Source organism: Paralichthys olivaceus, chromosome 5, assembly GCF_024713975.1.
Source record: "Paralichthys olivaceus isolate ysfri-2021 chromosome 5, ASM2471397v2, whole genome shotgun sequence".
NCBI classification, from domain to species: Eukaryota; Metazoa; Chordata; class Actinopteri; order Pleuronectiformes; family Paralichthyidae; genus Paralichthys; species Paralichthys olivaceus.
In genome coordinates, this window is record NC_091097.1 from 15,249,351 (window position 1) to 15,269,097 (window position 19,747).

A 19,747-nucleotide genomic window follows, 5' to 3' on the forward strand; every position below is an offset into this window, starting at 1 on the left:
GGGAATGACACACACACGCGGTCGCATACGCACACACACAAACAGGAAATAATTGTTAAAAAATGATGAGCATGGAGGCGTTATTCAGTCCACCCCGTGTGGAAAAATAGATTTGAACACTACCATTATGCTTGTTTTTTTTCTATTATGTAAGAGAAAAGCAGAGACAGGAAGAGAAGAAATGAATTGTACTCTCTCTGACAAAACCAGCAGAAAAGACAACATATTATTTTGTAATAATTTATTTTCTCCCCTTATCTAAGTTTGTCTTTATTTAACTGTGTTGTACCTTACTTTGCTCTGAATTCTACCATTTTCCTTTCTCTCTCTTTCTTTACTTAAAATAACTTTCCTCTCTCTCTGTTCATATTTTGTGTTTTATGTTTGTACATCATTTTTGTTATCTAACTTGTCTTATAATAGATGATTCAGGAAGAGAAAAAAATAGTGAATTATATATAGAATTGAGATAAAGTGTATAGCACACAGCATGAGTAAGAGTATAAATTAAATTCCATGCTGATCCCACCTGAAATGGTATGAGAGCCGTGTACACCCTGGAATATAGTCGGCCTCAAAACAATACTGAGACTGAGACTGAGCCAATGGGAGAATACAGCAAGAAAATGTCCAGCAAGTGGCGACGAAGTTGTCAACTTGGAAAGACAATGAGATTCAAGAGCTTTTGGTTTTTCGAGCTGTCATCGGTGTCGATGTGCTGTAAACAAAACCTGTGATTTCCACAGACATGTTGCTGTTGTTGTGAACGCATCTGACCTGAGAAATCTCCTGCTGCATTCTTCATATTTGAAAGGCAAAACTTTTCAAAGAGGGCTTTTCAGACACAAACCACCATTCCCAACTATGGTCCATTTTGAGTCTCTAATTCACCCAACCCCAATCTGCATGTCTTTGGAGTGTGGGAGGAATTCGGAGCACTAACAGAAATCCCGCGGACGCAGGTAGAACAACCTTATCGCACCACTGGTGCAATAAATAAAAATCCCACAAAATATTCCTTGTGAGTTCCATTTTCTTCTGATCATCAGAGGACAGTTAGCTATTCTTGCTACTGTCATTTGTACTCCTGAATTTTGTCAAAATGAGACATAATCAAAATACAAGCATATTCATACCACCACGTCATGAGATTACACACATAATACAATGTGACAAATGCAGTGCCTCACAGCTCATGGGCTGATTGAACCTTTGAATGACGCTGGCAGAACCACAGTTTTTCTCACTTGTTTGGTAAAACTGTCCATCACGCAGGCCTGTGACTCACTCATGGGCAGCGTGGGAGGAGAGCACAAAAGTACAGCCAAAGTTTTTCTCAACTTTGATTTTAATTTTTCTCATTATACTGTATGTATGCCTGCTCCTTGGTATGAACTTCATAGTCACCATGGAGACTGCAAGAGAGGGAGAGTGAAAGACAGAATCAGAGAGAGAGAGAGAGAAAGGAGGGAAAGATCATGCTGTTTAGTTGGACACGAGAAAAGGACAGAATGGATTTTAATGATAACGGGATAACTCTTGAATGTCCTGAAAGTATTGTGTGCAGAGGAATAAAATGCCTGCTGAACTTCCAGAATATTGACTGTAATTAATTTGAATTTGCACCAATGAACAGAAGGAGTAAGTAGGAGAGAAACTTCCCAGCTCACTCACACAGATGTTCACCTTCACTCTTACACGATAGCAAACTCACCTCATAACTAAAGACGCTGTCTCTCTCTTAACAATGGTACTAATTACGCTTGACGCCACCCCCCCCTCATGTCCATCACCCGTGTCAAACCCTGCGCTGGTCCCACCACTGGGTATGGACAAATTTCCTCTGTAACATGCACAGCGGTTTCAGGGTTGACAAAAGTTGTTAGCAGCTTTGTGTCCAATAAAATCCTGTGCACTGGATTAGTGCTGGCTCACTGCTCCATTATGATACTTTACCCTGCTCCTGGCTGTCCACCCACCTGTGATCAATCCTGTTTTGGCAACGCTTCTATTGTGACTTTGTTTTGATAGAACAAGTTTTGTGCGTCACAGTTATGAATAGTCTATGTGAGAGCCCAGCTGCTTCTTTTACATGTCTTTAATTCCATCTGACTGTCTCTTTGACGTGTGATTTCTCAAAGGTTGTCACTCAGCTAGCCGTCTTTCCACTTTTTCAACCATCTCGACTCTCTGACCTTGAAAGCAGAAAACCACTTTCATGACATTTTGTGTTTTAAAAAAGTTTTGAAATTATTGTAATAAAATGGCATCTCAACATGTATCAAGATGAATAATACACGAGTACATCAGCTAGACAGAGGCATATTCAAAAACAACTTCAGTTACTTCTACTGTACTTAGGTATTTCCATTTTATGATACTTGCTTTTTCAGAGAGAATTACTCCGCTTTTTCTATTCATATGATATCTACAGTCACCACCCACTGTTCAGATTTTGCATTAAAATGATGTGGACAAACTTATAAAATACCAGACAAAACCCATTATGAAAAATAGTTAGTGTCTGCTTGTTTATGAGGCAAAATCAGGGCCAATTGTTTAGCTAATTTAATTAAATAGCTACTGTTCTATTATGGGATCCTAATGAGTAGAGTGTTTATCTTAATTTTTCAGTTCTGCTAATATGTTTATATTTGAGGCCTTATTTATTTCAAATTACAGAATTTGTTTTCACATTCAGTTCATATTTTTTTCCACTTTCTAATCAAAACTTGAACTTTGGCTCCATACTGAATATTTGTTGATAACACCTGTGCTTTTACTCAAGAGCAGTTTTAAGTAAAGGACTTTTATTTCTGATGAGCAGATGCTTTTATTGGTATATTTCAAGTATAGTAAATGTTTAGAGTACTTCCTCCACCACTGCAAGAGTAACAAAATTATGCAATAATTTTAAATCTCAGGGATGATTTGATGTTTGGATCAGTCATACATAAATGTTTAAGATATACTGTATCTTAAAAACTGTACTGGACGGGCCAGAAAGTAGTTTCAACATTTCCTTGTGTGAAACAATAACTGAAAATTTTATTCACCCACATTGATCAAATTATTTCAAAAAATTGTGATATATTGACAATCTGCATTAGCTGGTTGCATTGGCTACCAAGGCAAAGTCTCTGGGTTCCACAGAGGTTATAGGGGTGACCACTTTGTGCCTGAAGACAGTGTTGTGCCTCACACTGTTTAAGTGATATAACACTAAATGCTGGACTGAAGCAGACACAGGCAGACACAGGCAGACATATGAACACTGACAACACTGCCACACACATCTGCTGTTTTTCTTTGCTCAGTCCTATAACGTCATCTCTCATTATTTTCTAGAAAATCTAATTAAAGGATTGTGTCGCCCTGTGCGAGAGGTCAAGCTGTTGCACTGTTAGAAATGAGACACTTTTGTATTCAGCTATGCATTATTTTTGGCAGAAAGTTGGAGGGTGATTTATTCATGTGAGGAAAAAACTGTTTTGTGCCATTATCTAGTTCATTATGTCCGCTGCACAGGGGCGGATCAAGGAGTAGATCCCAGAGCACAAGCTAATTTTTTGGGGGGATTAATTTTACTGAATTGTATAACTACTGGAAACATGACATTCATTTTGAAATTGTGTTTCACTCACTACCACAGTTGACCGAAATGTCTTTAGATGTTTCACACTCAATCACAATGATTATAAACTCACTAAAAATTCACCGTTAGTAGTAGTACTGCATAATGACAAACACATGGTTCTGCACACACAAAACGTATAGGTCCAGTCAGAGAGAAATAACACAAAGTTGTAAAAAGCACACAACTTTAGCGTGCCTCATGTGAATTGTATATGATGTTAAAAAGAGCAAAAATAAATAGTGGGTTAGTATCTTAAAAATCAATATCCCAATATCTAGAAGTTCACTAAAATGAAAGGAGATTGGCGATAACACTCTAGATGAGCTGTAAGACCTTCAACCTACGCAAAACACACCATATATTGAATGTAGTTTCTCCGTGCACATTTACTTATTGAAAATTTACATTTAAAGCTAAATAATTCTCAACTTAAACAAACCATAATCACTAGTCTGCAGTTTAGACGTTCTGCCCTCTGGCCACTCTGTCACCACCAGTCCCACTTCAACACTCTACAAATTGTTGGTTATTTCTGTTCTTCTCCAGACTTAACTTTTCTGTGAACGTCTCATCCACGTGCTCTGTTGTAGCAGGTCATGCGTTTAGGGGATGTAGGAAAGCTACGTAACTACCAATAGCTTAAGGCGATGCATTTACGGAACATCTGAAATTGGCTAAACTACCGAAAATATCCTGGGTAACTACATTATTATCATTTCAGTCAGACAACTCACGTCTAAATGTTTATTGCAACAGTAGAACATGGTAGTGATGGGAAAGATTCTCAGTTTAAAGTTCAGTGTGTAAGATTTAGGTGAAAGAGATCTATTGGCAGACATTTAATATAAAACTGATGTTTTCAATAATGTGTAATCATCTAAATTGCACAAATATTTTATTTCTAGAATATATATTTAAATACTTTATATTTGCATCATGGCCTCATGCCTCCTGCATGCTCGACCCCGGTGCCACTCTTCGCCTGAATGTTCCGGAAACGTTACTGATGTTTGAACACGTCTCACCCAGACCATGTCCTGCTGCGTTCTTCATCATCGATAAGCCCATTTCTCCACATGTTTGGTGAAACCAATGCCTGCAGACCACAGGACACACTCTGCTTTTTACATCATCTCTGTCCTAGAGAACTAATTATGTGCTAGTTATCTATTTAAACAGACAGGTACAGACCATATACCATTAACTCCTGTCTGACTATTGTAGACCATATGCTACATCTCTTTGGTTAATTTGTTTGTTACCTACAGTAAAAGTTCTGTTGACTAGAGTTAGTTAGAACAGGAAATACTGGAGCTTAGGTGTCCCACATTACCTAATGTCCCAGATTTCCATAATTATCCATTATAATTAAAAGCTCTTATCAAGATGCGAAATTTGACTGCCAGAGCTTAAACAGCTAAAGACGAGCAGCTAACAACAGTAATCCTGTAGGAAGAAACTCATCAATTCATAGTGTGTCCATGTCCCACTCCACAGGTGAGAGGGAGGCCTGTGTGTGTGTGTCTCTAACTTTCATCACAGTCTAGACAGCACCTTAGAGCCCCTCATATGATCTCATTAGCCTCCATCTGAAGGATCATTAGCTCATTTTTCTCATCTCTTTCTCTCTCTAACCTTACTCGAACTCTTCCTCCTCCTCCCTTTTCATCCCGTTTGTCTCGCTCAATATGTCCTCCCTTCACTTTTAGCTTTCTTTCAGCTGCCTCCCTCTGTTCTTTATTGGTTATCTTCTCTGTCTCACAGTCCTCTTAATGGCCACTTGAGAAAATATAGGTTTCTGTCAATTCTTATGAAAGGTGAAAGTTGAACCACAAAGTTTCACTTCTAATTTAATTGAAACGTGATCGCTTCTCAGGACCTATCCTCTTAATCAGTGGACACAGAATGAAACCAAGTGAAAGACCTGAAACAAACAAAACATACAGCAAATCAAAAAACACAAGAGCAAATAAGCCTTAACTAATGTTTCCTTATTTGCTGTTGTGTTATTTGGTTTGTTGTGTTCTTATTTTCTCTTCTGTTTTCCCATTTGTCATTTTTGATTTGCACTTCAGGGTCACCGTAGCAACCAAGCACCATGACAAAAATAGTCGAATGAGGTAAGCTTTTGTTGAACTTGAATTGAATTTTAAACTCTAACTGAAGAAGCTCTATTTATCAGTTATTCAACAGGTTGAGGCACATTTAATTTTATGCATCAAGAGAAACTATTTCATGTTGATAAGCACATTGTGTAGAGTTTTGACATTTTCCATTCTGCTTTTCTATTTCTTTCTCAATATTAAATGAAAAAAACATACATGTGCAGAGGAGAAGATAGAGACACAATGTGACACATACAGAGAAAGACTGACTTCCTGATTGTAAACCACAAACACAGAAAATCTGACAACCAAATCTCCTACTCTGCATTGGCTGATGTATAGCAACCAGTGTCTCCATAGTGACATGGAGGCAGCAGCTTGGCTGTGAGCAAGGGATTATCAGCAGGCCTGAAATGCACTGCGGCCACTGTGATGAAGCATAAACATCACGTCTGCAAAAAAAACAAAAAAAATTGCAATTTTAGCACACACAGTCGAGAGCACGTCTGCAACATACACAAAAAAGCGCGCACACACGCATGAGAGACAAACACACATGCACATTTCATTGCACACCTCTCTCCTTTCAAACATTACACCCTAATAGCTGTGATATTGAGCGGTTGTCGTTTAATCTTGGAGGAGAAATGCAAGCTGAGCCCCAAGATGAAAAAATATGCCACATCTCTCACAGCAATATCTCTGCACTGGCAATAAGTTCAGATTTCATTATACATTATGCAAGAGACAATCTTCTGCTCTAAATGAAATGTGCATGACACCTAGACGGCTGTCTGACCCACTAGATTGGGAAATGGGAAGCCTGATATTACCTGGATAAAAACTCACATTATGGTCCCTCGTTTATAGGACTGGCACATTTTCTCGTCATGGTAATTCTGGTTCTAAAGTGCCACCACTTTGAAATGTTTTGGGTTGTTGGACCAGTGATAGGAAAAGCTGAGAAATGGATTGGATCACAGTGTAGCCATGGAAACAAGTCTTGACATCAACGCGTCAATCACCGCTCTAAAAGGTTGCAACTGCATGATTGATAAGGATGAGTGCAGATGCTGCGAAAGAGGAGGGGCATTTGCAAGCGATGTGTTAGTAAAAATCTCACCATCCTCATTTAGTAAATTATCCACATTTAACAGCAATGAAGGGGGTAGTGCTGCTTGATGCTGCAGCCTTGTGGATCTTGTTGTTATTCCTTCTGCGGCCACGTTTCTTCATTCTGATTGTGATGAAGTGTTCCGCTGCAGCAATCTTCCTGCACTTATGATCAACACAGACACCCTTAAGAAAACGTGTCCATTTTGGATAAATCAAGTTGATTTTTAAATCTCTTTTTTTTATGATTGACTCCACTGCAGAAATCAAGGACATTACTTTTATCTCTAAATGTATTTTAATGTTGGCTGGGGGACATACTGTATGTGGGGCATTGTGACATCACGTTGGCGTGGAAGCAGGGTTTTCTGTGGGGGCGAAGAGATCCCTGTACTGCGGAAAGAAGGCTTTTGAGCTTTGCAGAACTTTTACATACACAAACAACCCATTTAAAACACAAAAGAAAAGAAGAATTGAGAAAAAAAGCAATCTAGGTTAAAAATCCCTTTAAATCTTTTGACACATTGGGCCCCAGGAAGCAGGGAACAGGCGCTATTGTGGAAAGTGCTGTTTCCACACTGCGTGAAAAGCAATGCTATGATAGCAATTTATCTGCAGACAATTTCTGTCACCTCACCTCGTAAAATCCCTCAAAGGTTCTGTCATCAAATTGCTGTCAGTGTCACCGTTAATGTCACCTGTCAATGCTCACTGGTGCGCATCTGACAGCACACCTTAGAGAGAGAGTTGGAATAAGTGAAGTTTCTGGTGTGTATGTGTGTCCATGTCCGATCATATGCTGAGTAGCGTCAGTCTTCTCTATGTGTGAATCCCTGTGGTGACAACACACACACAGCTGAGAACAGCACCCTCCATGATTTCCAAATTATACTGACATAATCACCTCACACTCTGCAGCCACTTCATCACCCAGCGTCTCCTCTCGCTAATGAACTGGCCACCATTCACTGCTCTGCAGAGGCCTGATTCAGGCATTCACGGTGCTTAACGCCTGGTTAATGAATGGCATGGAAGCAAACACTGGGAGCTGTGCTGCACGTGATGAGTAAAGTTAAAAGATCGATAAGTTAAAAGTTCATAAAACAATAAAATCTTCTTTTCCAGGAACAGTTATTGATTTAAGAATTTGTGGAGGATTCACTGATCTACAAGACGATTAATATGAAATACTTCATTATCTGCTGCAGACATGTTGTTTTCCAGACTATATAACGTAATTCTTAGCAGCAGGATTTTTGACCTATAATGGACCCAGCCACCAGATGACGATCAAGGTGTTTTGGCTTCACTTTTGGGGAGCAGTCATGTCGTCCATCTTTCTGTACAATCTCTGAGTAAGAGGCTGATGAAAATGTGTAATAGCACCTCAACAGGTGTGATACCAATTATTCTCACTGTATAATCATCTCATTGAGAGAAGAATAAGAAGCAGAGAAGAGAGGAGGGGAACAATAACAAGTCAAAGGAGGATAAAAGATGTCAAGTTAAATCTTAGAAAGTGAAGAAATTCACAGAAAGGAATCGTTTAGAAAGCCATCGTATTAAATGAGAGGGTTAGCTACAACCAGCCTTTTCAACTGGAAGTAATACAATTATCAAACTGCCCTGCAAGGCTCACCCAACACCAGTGTTCTCTTTGCAAGACCAATGGCTCAAACAGACCCCCCACACCACCACCAACACCACTACTGAACAAGCCAGGGAACAAGCTCCTCTCTTTGCAGTAACAGTGGATTGACTGGGCTGAGGGGTTAGAAAAGTGACAGTAAAGGCCAACTAATGATGTTGAGCAGCAAGAGGCGAGGAAGCCAGGTTTCTTAGCAACAGTTTCTCCTCTGTCGACAATGGTACCAGCTGGAATAAATAGATTTTGATATTTGTGTGTGTGTGTGTGTGTGTGTGTGTGTGTGTGTGTGTCTGCTTAACTGTCATCAGTTTGACACTACAAACATCTTAGTGTATTATTTTCCGTTTAAATCCACTCTCATGTGATTTTGTGTGCTGCATGTATTATATCTGTAGAAAAGTGAGAGCAGGTGCCCCGACCATCACACTTAAACTTTCATCGCACATACAAGGGAAATCTGGAAGGACAAGAACTCATTCAGATAAAACTACATGTCCGCTGGGCAATGGGACCGGAAAGGACCTTTAGGATCAGCTCTGTTCCACTGTGCTGCATGGACGCACATGAGTCTAAGTGAAAACAAATGGAAACCTTGAATCTCCTCACCACAACAAATGAGCGTCTGCAGCATCTTTATAAGCCAGAGTTCGAACGGAAACAAGGTGAGGTGAGGATTGAGCGGCATGGTGCAGCATGAGATGATAAGGGGAAATGAGCTACTTGAAGAAACACAGTCCCCTGAATTAAACATCACTAAAAAATATTCTTTACCATCAGATTTTTGTTTGAGCACATGCATGTTTTTTACTGTGCTCGTGAATCTGAGGCTCCAGCTGCACTACAGTGTTCTCATTTAGTGTGTTCTCAGACACTGTCTGTGTAAGAGTTGAACTGCAGATACACAATACACGTGCACCCTCTTCAGTTGAGATGTATTAACTTCTGTTTCCTTCCTTCACAACACAGAGGAAATCTCAGAATCCTACAGCCACATTACCGACGGTCCACTGGTTTGATTTAAGCAAAACCAATGAACGGCAAAGTCATGTATTCCTAATTCATTTTACTGAAAATAGAAACTACACATGACCTTTTAAACAACTGCTATTATGAAAATCAAACTTCCAATGTCTTCCTCTTTAAAGATTAAATCATCTATTTTTGTTAAACAGCTGATTTGTTTCAATAATTTCAATATTTTTGACGTTTCATCGCTAAGTTACCAACATTAGACACAATACACATACTTAACATTGTACAGAACCATTTTACACTGTCAAGATCTTACAAAGAGATGTGCAATGGTTTCTCCATTAAACACATCATTTATCTGTAAGCTCTGCTCACTGAAGGAAGGTCTGTGGTGACATCTACCTTCTGAAACAAGTACTGCAGATTTTTATGACTAGCTACACACATGTTGAGATTGAGTGTGTGTGTGTGTGTGTGTGTGTGTGTGTGTGTGTGTGTGTGTGTGTGTGTGTGTGTGTGTGAGTGAGTGAGTGTGAGAGAGAGAGATTGTGTAATGAAGAGACTATGATAGGGCCGGGCAACATGGCCAAAAAAGACATTATTATTTCTCAAGAATTCAAATGATTTTTTGCTTTTGTGTGAAGGTTGTAGTTTTAAGCAATTTTTTGTGGGCAGATTATCAGACAATTTATCTTTGTATTCCATTCTATTTGTATATCTCTTTAAACTAACTTTTACATTTTACACAGTTATTCCATTATTTATTTGACCTCTTTTATTCTACTCCTTGCGATCTCTTTTATTTTTATTGAAAATCGTTTTAAACAGTTTTTCCAGTTCAATAGTTTCCCTTACATTTGGTCTCTGTGTTATTTGAATCCACCCTTGTGATTGAGACATGCTTCATAAAGAAAACAGCCAGCTTTGCCTTTATCACCAAGAGCTAGACCAGAGCTGAACAAGAAAACCACAAAGTTTCAGTTCAGATCATTCAGCGTCTCAAAATTGTACCGAGTAAACCGTCTTCCTCGACAAAATCATAAAAGATCTCTGGCAGTGTTCTTACCTTTCAGTTCAGTTCGTTTTCAACGCAGGCGAGTCATCTTCCCAATTTACTCCATATACGATCTTTGACAGGAGCGTGACCTGTGTTGGTCACCTGTTGATTTCCTCGTGGAAACAGGAAGTACGAGCCGGAGACAAATGTCCTGCTTCCCTGAAGTCCGGAGATTGTTCTGTGTGAAGACCCTCGTGATGAAGAAGAGTAGAGCATCCGAGTGTTCGTCACTCTGAGACCGTGGGCTGTCCACAGCCGATCCCCTCCACTGGTAGGCCGCCACCATGTTTACTGTCGTCCATTTTTAAAAGTGAAAAAAGGCGGGTTAATCCAGGAACGCACGTTTTTCTTCCCAGTACGTCTGACGTCATCAACCACTGTTTTCCGTAGTGATTCTTTTATTTTCATCTTGATTCTTTTATTTCCATATTGGTTTATATTTATACACTAACGAAACAAAGGTTTTTCAGTTTAAATTATGATATAAGAAAGAAACAAATGAAATCATCACACCTCTTTTAAATCTCTCTTAACGTCACATAGTTCTGATAATTGAAATATTTTATAATGTTTGATTTGATCTTGTTTTTACTACTTTCTTATTGTGTCTTGGCTGTTTTAAATCTCTGCTCTATTGCTGAATGATCTGTTTTAAATTGTTTCCTTTTTTCTTTCCTTTTTTTGCCTTGAATTTTTCGTATTAGTATCTTCACTACAATGCTGCACTTTAACTTTTCACCAATTTTTATGGGACATGCCAGATATCACATTATCATTATCACACATTTTAAAAGTCTAATAACTTTCCAGGGGTTTTTTTTTTTGTCATCCTCATTCTCTCATCTCTCCGTCTCTCTCTAAATATTTCTCGTGTTAAGCGAACAGAAAAATAAAAGGACTTCCGGTCAAGTATTTCTTTAAAAAATAAGATCTAATTGAATGTTTGGTGTAAAAGCCCAGTTATGAAAACGGATCAATCAATTGCATTCTGACTAATGAGCTCCAATACAATATACTGTTATTATAACTTACGTGAATGTATTGGATCAATAGAGGCCTCTTGTTTTGCAGCAATGCTTTTATGTTGCGGGGTGAACTCCTGTGTGTTTCCGGTGCAGCGCTGCCTCCTTCTCGCTGGTTTGAGGCAGCTGCTCCACTCGGCTGCGCATCTCTGGAGGGAGCTGTCAGGAGAACTCACCGCGGCCACAGGGGCACATTCGGGGGGTGAACTGCTTTCAAGTGATCGCGAGTGTTTCTAAAGAACCAGGGAAGGAAAAACAAAACAACGAGCAAAGGTTCGAGTCCTTGTGCGGGAACGAGAAGCTGCAGTGAAGCTTCGCTGCTGCAGAAGCGACTTGTTTTGTGGAGTTTGCTGCGAATTCTTCACACTTTCCTCCCTGCAGAGGACAAACTGTTCAGGGATCAGTGCAGACATTGTCAGCTGATTTCTGCAGGAGGATTATTCGGAGGGAGCCTCTGTGTATTTGGGGACCTGGCGTGTGCGTGTGTGTTGACGGCTGTTGTTGCTGATGCAGAAGTCAGGAGGGATCTGGTGAATCCGTCCTCTCCTCCTCGCTGATCTCACTTCCATGATTGATTCGCAGGATCGAGCCCAGCACTGACGCCACGACCGCCCAGCATCTCACCTCAGCCCTGCCATCATCACCGCCGTGCAAGAATGTTGATGAAGGAGTACCGCATCTGCATGCCCCTCACAGTGGAGGAGGTAGGTGAAGTTTTCTTGTGATGCTTCGGCAGATCTCCTGCACCCTGACCTGTACATGAGATGCACCGCTCAGCCCGGTGCGTGTGGTCTGCAGCTCTGTGTGGTGTTTTTGTAAAGTTGACAGTGATGCGCCGCTCGTCGTTTTGCAGCAAAGGGACATTTTGAACTCGTGCAGCCGAGGAGCGCGTCCGAGGACCCGCCGCGCGGTGGAGCTGCTGCTGTCTCTCATCCAGCCTTCACCTTGTTAATGATCCAGAGCAGCGCACAGACTGTGAACATCAGCAGGAGCAGCAGCACAGTCAGCCGTTTTGTTGTATTGTAGGTGGTGAAGGACAAATCGTGCATGTGCTTCACTTAGAGTGTGTGATTGTGAGCTTTGTGAGTGTTGTGGAGAGATGCACACTGCTCCCTCTCACCCAAACACCACTGCGCACTCACACAGGGAACACAAGTTACCACTCATTGTGATTGGACTCTGTTCCTTACACAACCACTCTATTTTACACAACCCTGTGTCAGTGTGGATTTAATGCACATATTTCCTTTGTGGAGACACATTCAGGCTCTGTGTTTGGAGCTTGGTCTATAGGGTGAAGGATTAAGGTTCCCCTCAAGTTTCGTGTTTGAGTGGTTGTGGCTGTGGCTGCATTAACTTTCCCTCCTGCTGTTGTCTTCATTCCAGTGTTACCTGAACCTAAACAACAGATGTTCCACCTGAAGTGTTTTATTGAGTTTAAGTGCATCATAAAGGTTTTTACGCACCATTTAACCCTGGTTACGATGTAATATCCTGTACAGGGAGGCAGCGCACTTGTGCACTGAATGAGTGTGTTGCCACAGTAGTTCATCGACCCTGTGATTAAATAGTATCTCAGCTCTACTGTTTGTGAATATACAGTCTTACAATCAAAGCTCCGTGCAGATTCTCCTGATGTCTGATGATCCTGATGTTGTTTGATTGTCCTGTTTTGGACTGTTAGTTAGTGTCATGTTTATAATTACCAGGATGCTGCTTCATCACATCCTGTCTACGCTTTGCTTCGCTCCAGTGGTGATGGAAGACTGTTCTCTTCTGCGGCCAGCTACGGGCTATTACATCTGTTGCCCTAATGATAATAATCTATTGATTTGTCATTGATTTGACAAATGAACATTTGTAATCTATTAATTTTTGCAGCATGCAAACACTTACCTCCCACATACAGACACATAAATCAACCAAGGTGTGTGTGTCTGCCTGCGTGAGTGTATGTGTGTGTAAGAGACAGACATTATCTTGGAAATGTTAGACCATTATTACCCCCACCAAGGAGGTTATGTCTTTTGAATTTGTCTGGATTATGCAAACACACCTGAACCAATTCTCTTCCAAGGATGGAAGGATGCGGTGTGCAAGAGCACATTACATTTTCTAGGGATGGATCCAGGAATATTTTTATCAGTTTCTTTAACATTGTGAGAGGGTATTTTTTGACATTTTCTCTCATTTCCCAGGGAATAATAAAAAAAAAATCAAACATATTAAGGGGACTTATAGTTATGGGTATGTACAATTTGGTGTGGCTTGTTTGAATTTCATGGGACTGTGTAACCTATGTGGAGGTGGTCTCTCTAGTTTTCTAATGTAAACAAACTAGAGAAGAACCATCCACTGCCCTTTATTGCTCTTTCCTATAGATCAATGCACCAAACCAATACAATTTCAGTGGTGGCTTCATCAGGACTGCCGCATATTGCTTTTCAAGTCGTAACAAACTACTGGTCACACCCAAATTATTCAGTGCCTGTCGACACACACACACACACACACACACTCTCACACTGGTTAAGGGGCAATTTTAAGGCTCAGTATCTTATACTTCAAAAAACAGGAGGCAGGATAGAACACATCGTTGTCAGTATACTACATTTTTTCCTCAGATTCATGATGACTAAAGACTCATTTTGGGCTCTGGTGATATTATATTACATACTCTGTTTACACAACACAGTAGATGAGTCATGAATCCAAATCTCCTTGTGTGGCATTTCTGCATGAGGACAACTGGCTGCTTTTCAGATACATGGGAGTGCATTAGTGAAGTGGAGTAGAAGACATGATTAGACAGCTCAAGAATTGTATCATCAAGGAGACCTTTCATGTTTGAATGGTGATTAAAGTTTAAGCCCTGCTGAGAAGAAAAGACACTTTCATGTCATTGCATTAATGCAATTCATTTGACTAGTGCATAAAATATTGAGCTATAGAGCTGCAGAACCTCTTTCTACTCTAGAAAATGCGATAACAACGAGCATGTGTTTGTACCTTTTATTTTTTTGTTTCAGTCATCTTACAACATGCAATGTTTTGCAGCAGAATGAGAATCAGACACCTGTTTTGATTAAGGTGACATCAGCCAGTCAGTGTAAGGTCAGTCTCTGGGGGCGGGGGGTGTTTGTGTCCCTGCACACTGAGATTCCCCACAGCACGTCCAGGCCCAGAGCCACGATCTTGTTTACGTCCCTGGAGTTGAAGCTCTGTGCTCTGACTACAGAGAAGCCTGTTCCTTCGTTGTTCCCCAAGGAGCTCGTAGCCCAGGCAAACAGTGACCTGGCTCACACATGCCAGATGGAGAGGAACATGCTCAGTCAGATGATCTTACAGACGTCGAAGGATGAGCCAGAAAAAGAGAGAGAGAGAATGCATGTTTTAAAAAGGTGATTGATTGCTTTGTGGGTGACTGCCTCAATCAGCATGATTCCTTTTTGGGCCGCTGTAATTGTTTTTGAAGTAATTGTATCTGACTGCAGTAGTAAGCCTCAAAGCCAGGGCACGGGAAACGTACCCATCAGGATAAATCACTATGTTAAATAATTGTCTAATTACATCTTCAGTACGTAAAGCTTTCGACACACTTGAATAGATACTACGATACAAGCGTCACCATGACATTGATTTTCAGATTACCCGGAGCAGAGCTTTTAATAGCTCATCAATTACCACGCATATCCTTCTGCAATTAATTACCCATTCACTGATTAAAGAACAGAGAGTGTCTTTTCTGTACCTGAACAGCAGCTGAATTAGTCTCACTGCTTGCTTGATCAGCTCCTGATTAATAAGCTGTAGAGTGTGGGCTCAGGAAACAAGAACACCAGAAGACAGGAGAAGTGTCTGTTTCCCATCTTCATTTAATTAAGGCAGCAGACTTAATTAGACCCGAAAGTCGTGAGAATGAAGCTCGGTTTCCACTTTGAGTCAATGCTGATGAACAGCTACAGATTGTCTAGGGTGGAAAGAAAACTTTGTACTCAAAGTAAAGTTACTTGTGTAGAAAATATACTCAAACAAAAAGTACAAAGAATAAAAGTTCAAAATAAGTCAGTTAAAATGTACTCTGGGTGGATTTAACAGTTAAAAAACAATATAGTGATAACAATGATATATCTGCTTGACAAGTTCCAGCCTATTAAAGATCCTTTGGCAAATACTTTGACCAGAGAAGGCAGTGACTGCGCTGGGGATGATCCATCACTATATTCCAGTTTAATATTTTTTAAGACTCATTGTTAAAAAATGTTCCTGAAATGAAATCACAGCAGAAACACAGAGCAGCTGTCAGAATAGGTGAGGGTCCTCGCACTGAACAACAGCCACACCAAAGTGGAGGGAATTGTTACATCATTGTAACAGCATCAATGACAGTGTGCAATGTCAAAGTGACACAGTGCAAAGATTTTCCTGTTTATGTGTGCAGCAGTTTAAATGTTATATTTACCTGGAGGATCAGTCACTGCTATGATGATATTCTGGGTGTTTGACCTTCCAGCCTATACGGCATTTACATGTGTAAATAATAATGGTGTTTCCTCTTGCTTATTAAGCCTCCTCATTTCACCAAATCCCAAACCAGCCTCTATCCCCTTGCTCTTTCCGCTCCCGCTCTGTTTGTGCATTTCCGTTGAGGTTCGCTAAGTTTTCATAACACGAGCTCTGCAGTCACAGCAGGGTTATCAAAGCAGAAAGGTGGTGTACACCTCACATGTGGTACAAGCAAATATATAAGTCCCAGCTGAAGGATACACTGTCAGCATTTAAACATTTAGCCATACCCATCATGCACCTGTTGGTCACGCAACATGGGACATGTGGTCACTTGGTGGAGCATTTAATCAGTGATGAATGAAGGAAGTCTTGACCTTTTTTATCTATGCAGAGGTAAATACCAATAGAAGCTGGTCCCCTGGTGTTGCAGCTACAGAGTATATCCCAATTTGGCCTTTATGTTTTTATCCCTACACCTGTAGCTGCTTGACAGTGTAGAGACTGACAAAGACAAGGCATGAAATGATACCAAAGATCAATGCATCCATTAGCTATATCGTTTCATCCTTCAAAGAAGAACTACGGACTACATGATGCTATAGTGAGAAACAGACCTCTTCAAGCACTGTTAAGTAAATGCATCAGCCACATCAACAAGATACCGTATGCTTGGGCTTTACAGATGTAGATAAAAGTAGAAATGTTCAGTAGAAAAGCAACAGTTGATCAGATCTCTAATCAACTAATCATTTGATTCAAATAGCCGACAAATAGCACAGACTGAGCAGGTCAGTCACCAAGGAGATGAGTGAAAAAACTAAAACTAAATGAATTCATATCATTTTTGGTGGAGGCTACAGTTGCAGCAGATGGAACATAAAGATTTGGGATGTGCTCCATGAATATTTGTCAACTACATTTACATGATAAGCAATGAGCAGTGGGGCAATGGTTTTTGCGTTGTGAATTACACAGCAAAGTTCGGCTGTTTTTCAGTTTTTTGTAATAAAACACAAACCTCTCTTATCATCTCTCTTATGTCAATACATCTCAGATAAATTGATCTGAAAATGAACTTAAATCTTTCATAACATCAGTAACTGCCTCACACCAAAGGCTGACATCTGTTGTGCCCTGTTAATGCTGCTGGCTGTGTGTTTGAAGCGCCACACATTGCAGCACTGAGCTTCAAACAGAGATTGTGAGGGGGTTAGAGAAAGCAGTGACATGTCTTTAAATAGGCTCTTGCACATATACACACCGCTGACACACAATGTAGCAACTATTTCTAAGAAGATGGGTACATCGCTTTTAGTTCCAGGAAGTAGCATCCTTATTGATATGAATTATTTTGCAGTATCGAGGGGCATTAGTCTGGTTCAGCTCTATGCACTTTGCTTGTAAATGGGTTGACATCCCTGTCAGTAATATTTCCCTTAGCAACAAGTAAAGTCCTGATAACAACAATGAAAAACACCTCATAAAAATACAGAGTAGCCATTAAAACCACGAACATACTATAAATAAACAACATGTGGACATTGGACAAGATTGAAGATTTTATTTTATTACAATATTATACATATCTAAACTCAATGAAGATTCACTGACTCTAAATCTGCAATCTGAAAATAATTGTCAGTAATATTTAAACCCATATTATCTCCTTGGTGATGCTCACTTTTTAAAAGAATAATTCCATGTTATGGAGAAGTAACCTTTAGCTTTCTTGCTGAGTTAAATCATGCGTTCTGCATCTACATGACTGGACCACGTGCGACAATTTTTATTAAATTATGCCCAAGCTGTCTGTTCCAGGTGGAGCATGCGGCCATTTGCTTATTTGCAAACAAACAAGTAAAATGGATGCTGGTTTTATGTAAAGAACCTGCTGTGTATATTTCCCTTCCTCTGTCCTTTTCTTGGCCTCATGCACTGTCATGTTGCCTGGCAACTTCGAGGCAATGACAAGACCTCTGGAAACTGCTGGATTGATATATTTAATTTTTCAATGGAAGAAACAAACTGAATATAAAATGTGAGTTAGGTCATTTTAAACATGGATTAGATATTAATTTAGTCTTTAATTTATAAACTGCAAAATGAGAATAAGAACATTTCCGAAAATATCAAACTATTTATTTTGAGAAAACTGTCTTCTGCTCCTGTGTAATCTGTAATCTCAGATATGTTGCTCACTTGATAAAAATGACAAGACTTGTAACTCATCAGCTCTGTACTCTGCTGGGAATACAGACATGGACTAGAATAAGTAGCAAGTATACTCATGTAGGATTCCTGAGTGTAGTTTAAACCAGATGAAGAGTCGCTCTTCCCTCTTGGTTATAGGAGCACCTGAGAGCTTCTTATTTAACATCCACTGAGGCTAAAACTTCATTGCTCAGTGCTATTATCTTTTATGAATCAAAGATTTTGAAGATGCCAAAAACTGCTTCAAGCCTTATAGAGGATGATGAATATTTAAAACATGTTGTAATAGATGGATGGGCAGATGGAGCTCAGTCTGAATGGAAGGATGGATGCAGCTCTGTCTGAATGGAAGGATGGATGCAGCTCTGTCTGAATGGATGGAGGGAGATCTGTCTGAATAGATGGAACTCTGTCTGGATGGATGGAGGGAGATCTGTCTGAATGGATGGAGCTCAGTCTGGATGGATGGATGGAGCTCTGTCTGGATGGATGGATGGAGATCTGTCTGAATGGATGGAGCTCAGTCTGGATGGATGGATGGATGGATGGAGCTCTGTCTGGATGGATGGATGGAGCTCTGTCTGGATGACAGTGTTTTGAACTTTCAGGGTGAGTCTGCTACAAAAGAAACAAACCCTCTGTCAAATAATTGTATTTATTTATTTGGACTGAATTAAAACTAATTTGAATTGAGATTACGCCATTAAGGACTATCAACACATCTTACAGCATTTCATCTCTTGGTTAAATAGTTGCATCATAACTTGAATTTCATAGTTGAGGTTTCTTTTAAATTTTGGGGTGATGGATTAATTGACTTTGCCTCAGCAACAGTGGTGTGAACATAGCATGCATGTGTTTGTGTGTGTGATTAAAGCCGGCTGCACTCCTACCAGTTTGATCGGAAGACAACACCATTCACCTCCTCCGAACAGGAAAGTCTAAATCATCTCCATCCCTGCATTTGTGCCTGTAACACACCTCGTCTCTTCCTGTTCCTCTAAACCTCACTTATTGTCAACATCCTGTCTAAACAAGGAGAAACAATGGTTACTGAGAATAGAAGCTGTGCCGACACATTGTGAATGTGTCAGAAGAGTTATGGGACAGGTGTTAGGAGAGATGCAGCACAAGAGGGGGAGCAGCTGGGCATGCCGCACTATAATGTGATCACAATGTATAAGGACTCATTGTGTGCTCTGCTGGTGATGAGTTGTGTATGGGATCAGACTTAAAATATGCTAATAAATAGTGATGTGTCATTTGGCATTTTCAAAATACACAACTCATTGACGCAGGGAGGTTGCTAAAATTAAGAATGAAATGATTGGATGAGCTTTTTAAAGAAAAAGAAGGCAGGCACAGTAAACAATCACAGTTACATGCGAATGAATAATTACTGTGCAATTGTCTTTACATCTGTTGCACAGAAATCATCTGTTGCTATTAAAACCTAACCCAAGTGATTTATCC

General features: G+C 40.1%; 1 protein-coding gene across 1 annotated transcript in view; it reads left to right on the top strand.

Moving 5' to 3' along the window:
* Positions 1 to 11,896: 11,896 nt before the first annotated feature.
* Positions 11,897 to 19,747, top strand: part of pitpnc1a (phosphatidylinositol transfer protein cytoplasmic 1a) — a 30,590-nt gene continuing 22,739 nt past the window's right edge. The window contains exon 1 of the mRNA XM_020102839.2: positions 11,897 to 12,258. Coding sequence (XP_019958398.1) covers positions 12,211 to 12,258 — 48 coding nt within the window. The 5' untranslated portion in view covers positions 11,897 to 12,210. The remainder of the gene's footprint in view (positions 12,259 to 19,747) is intronic.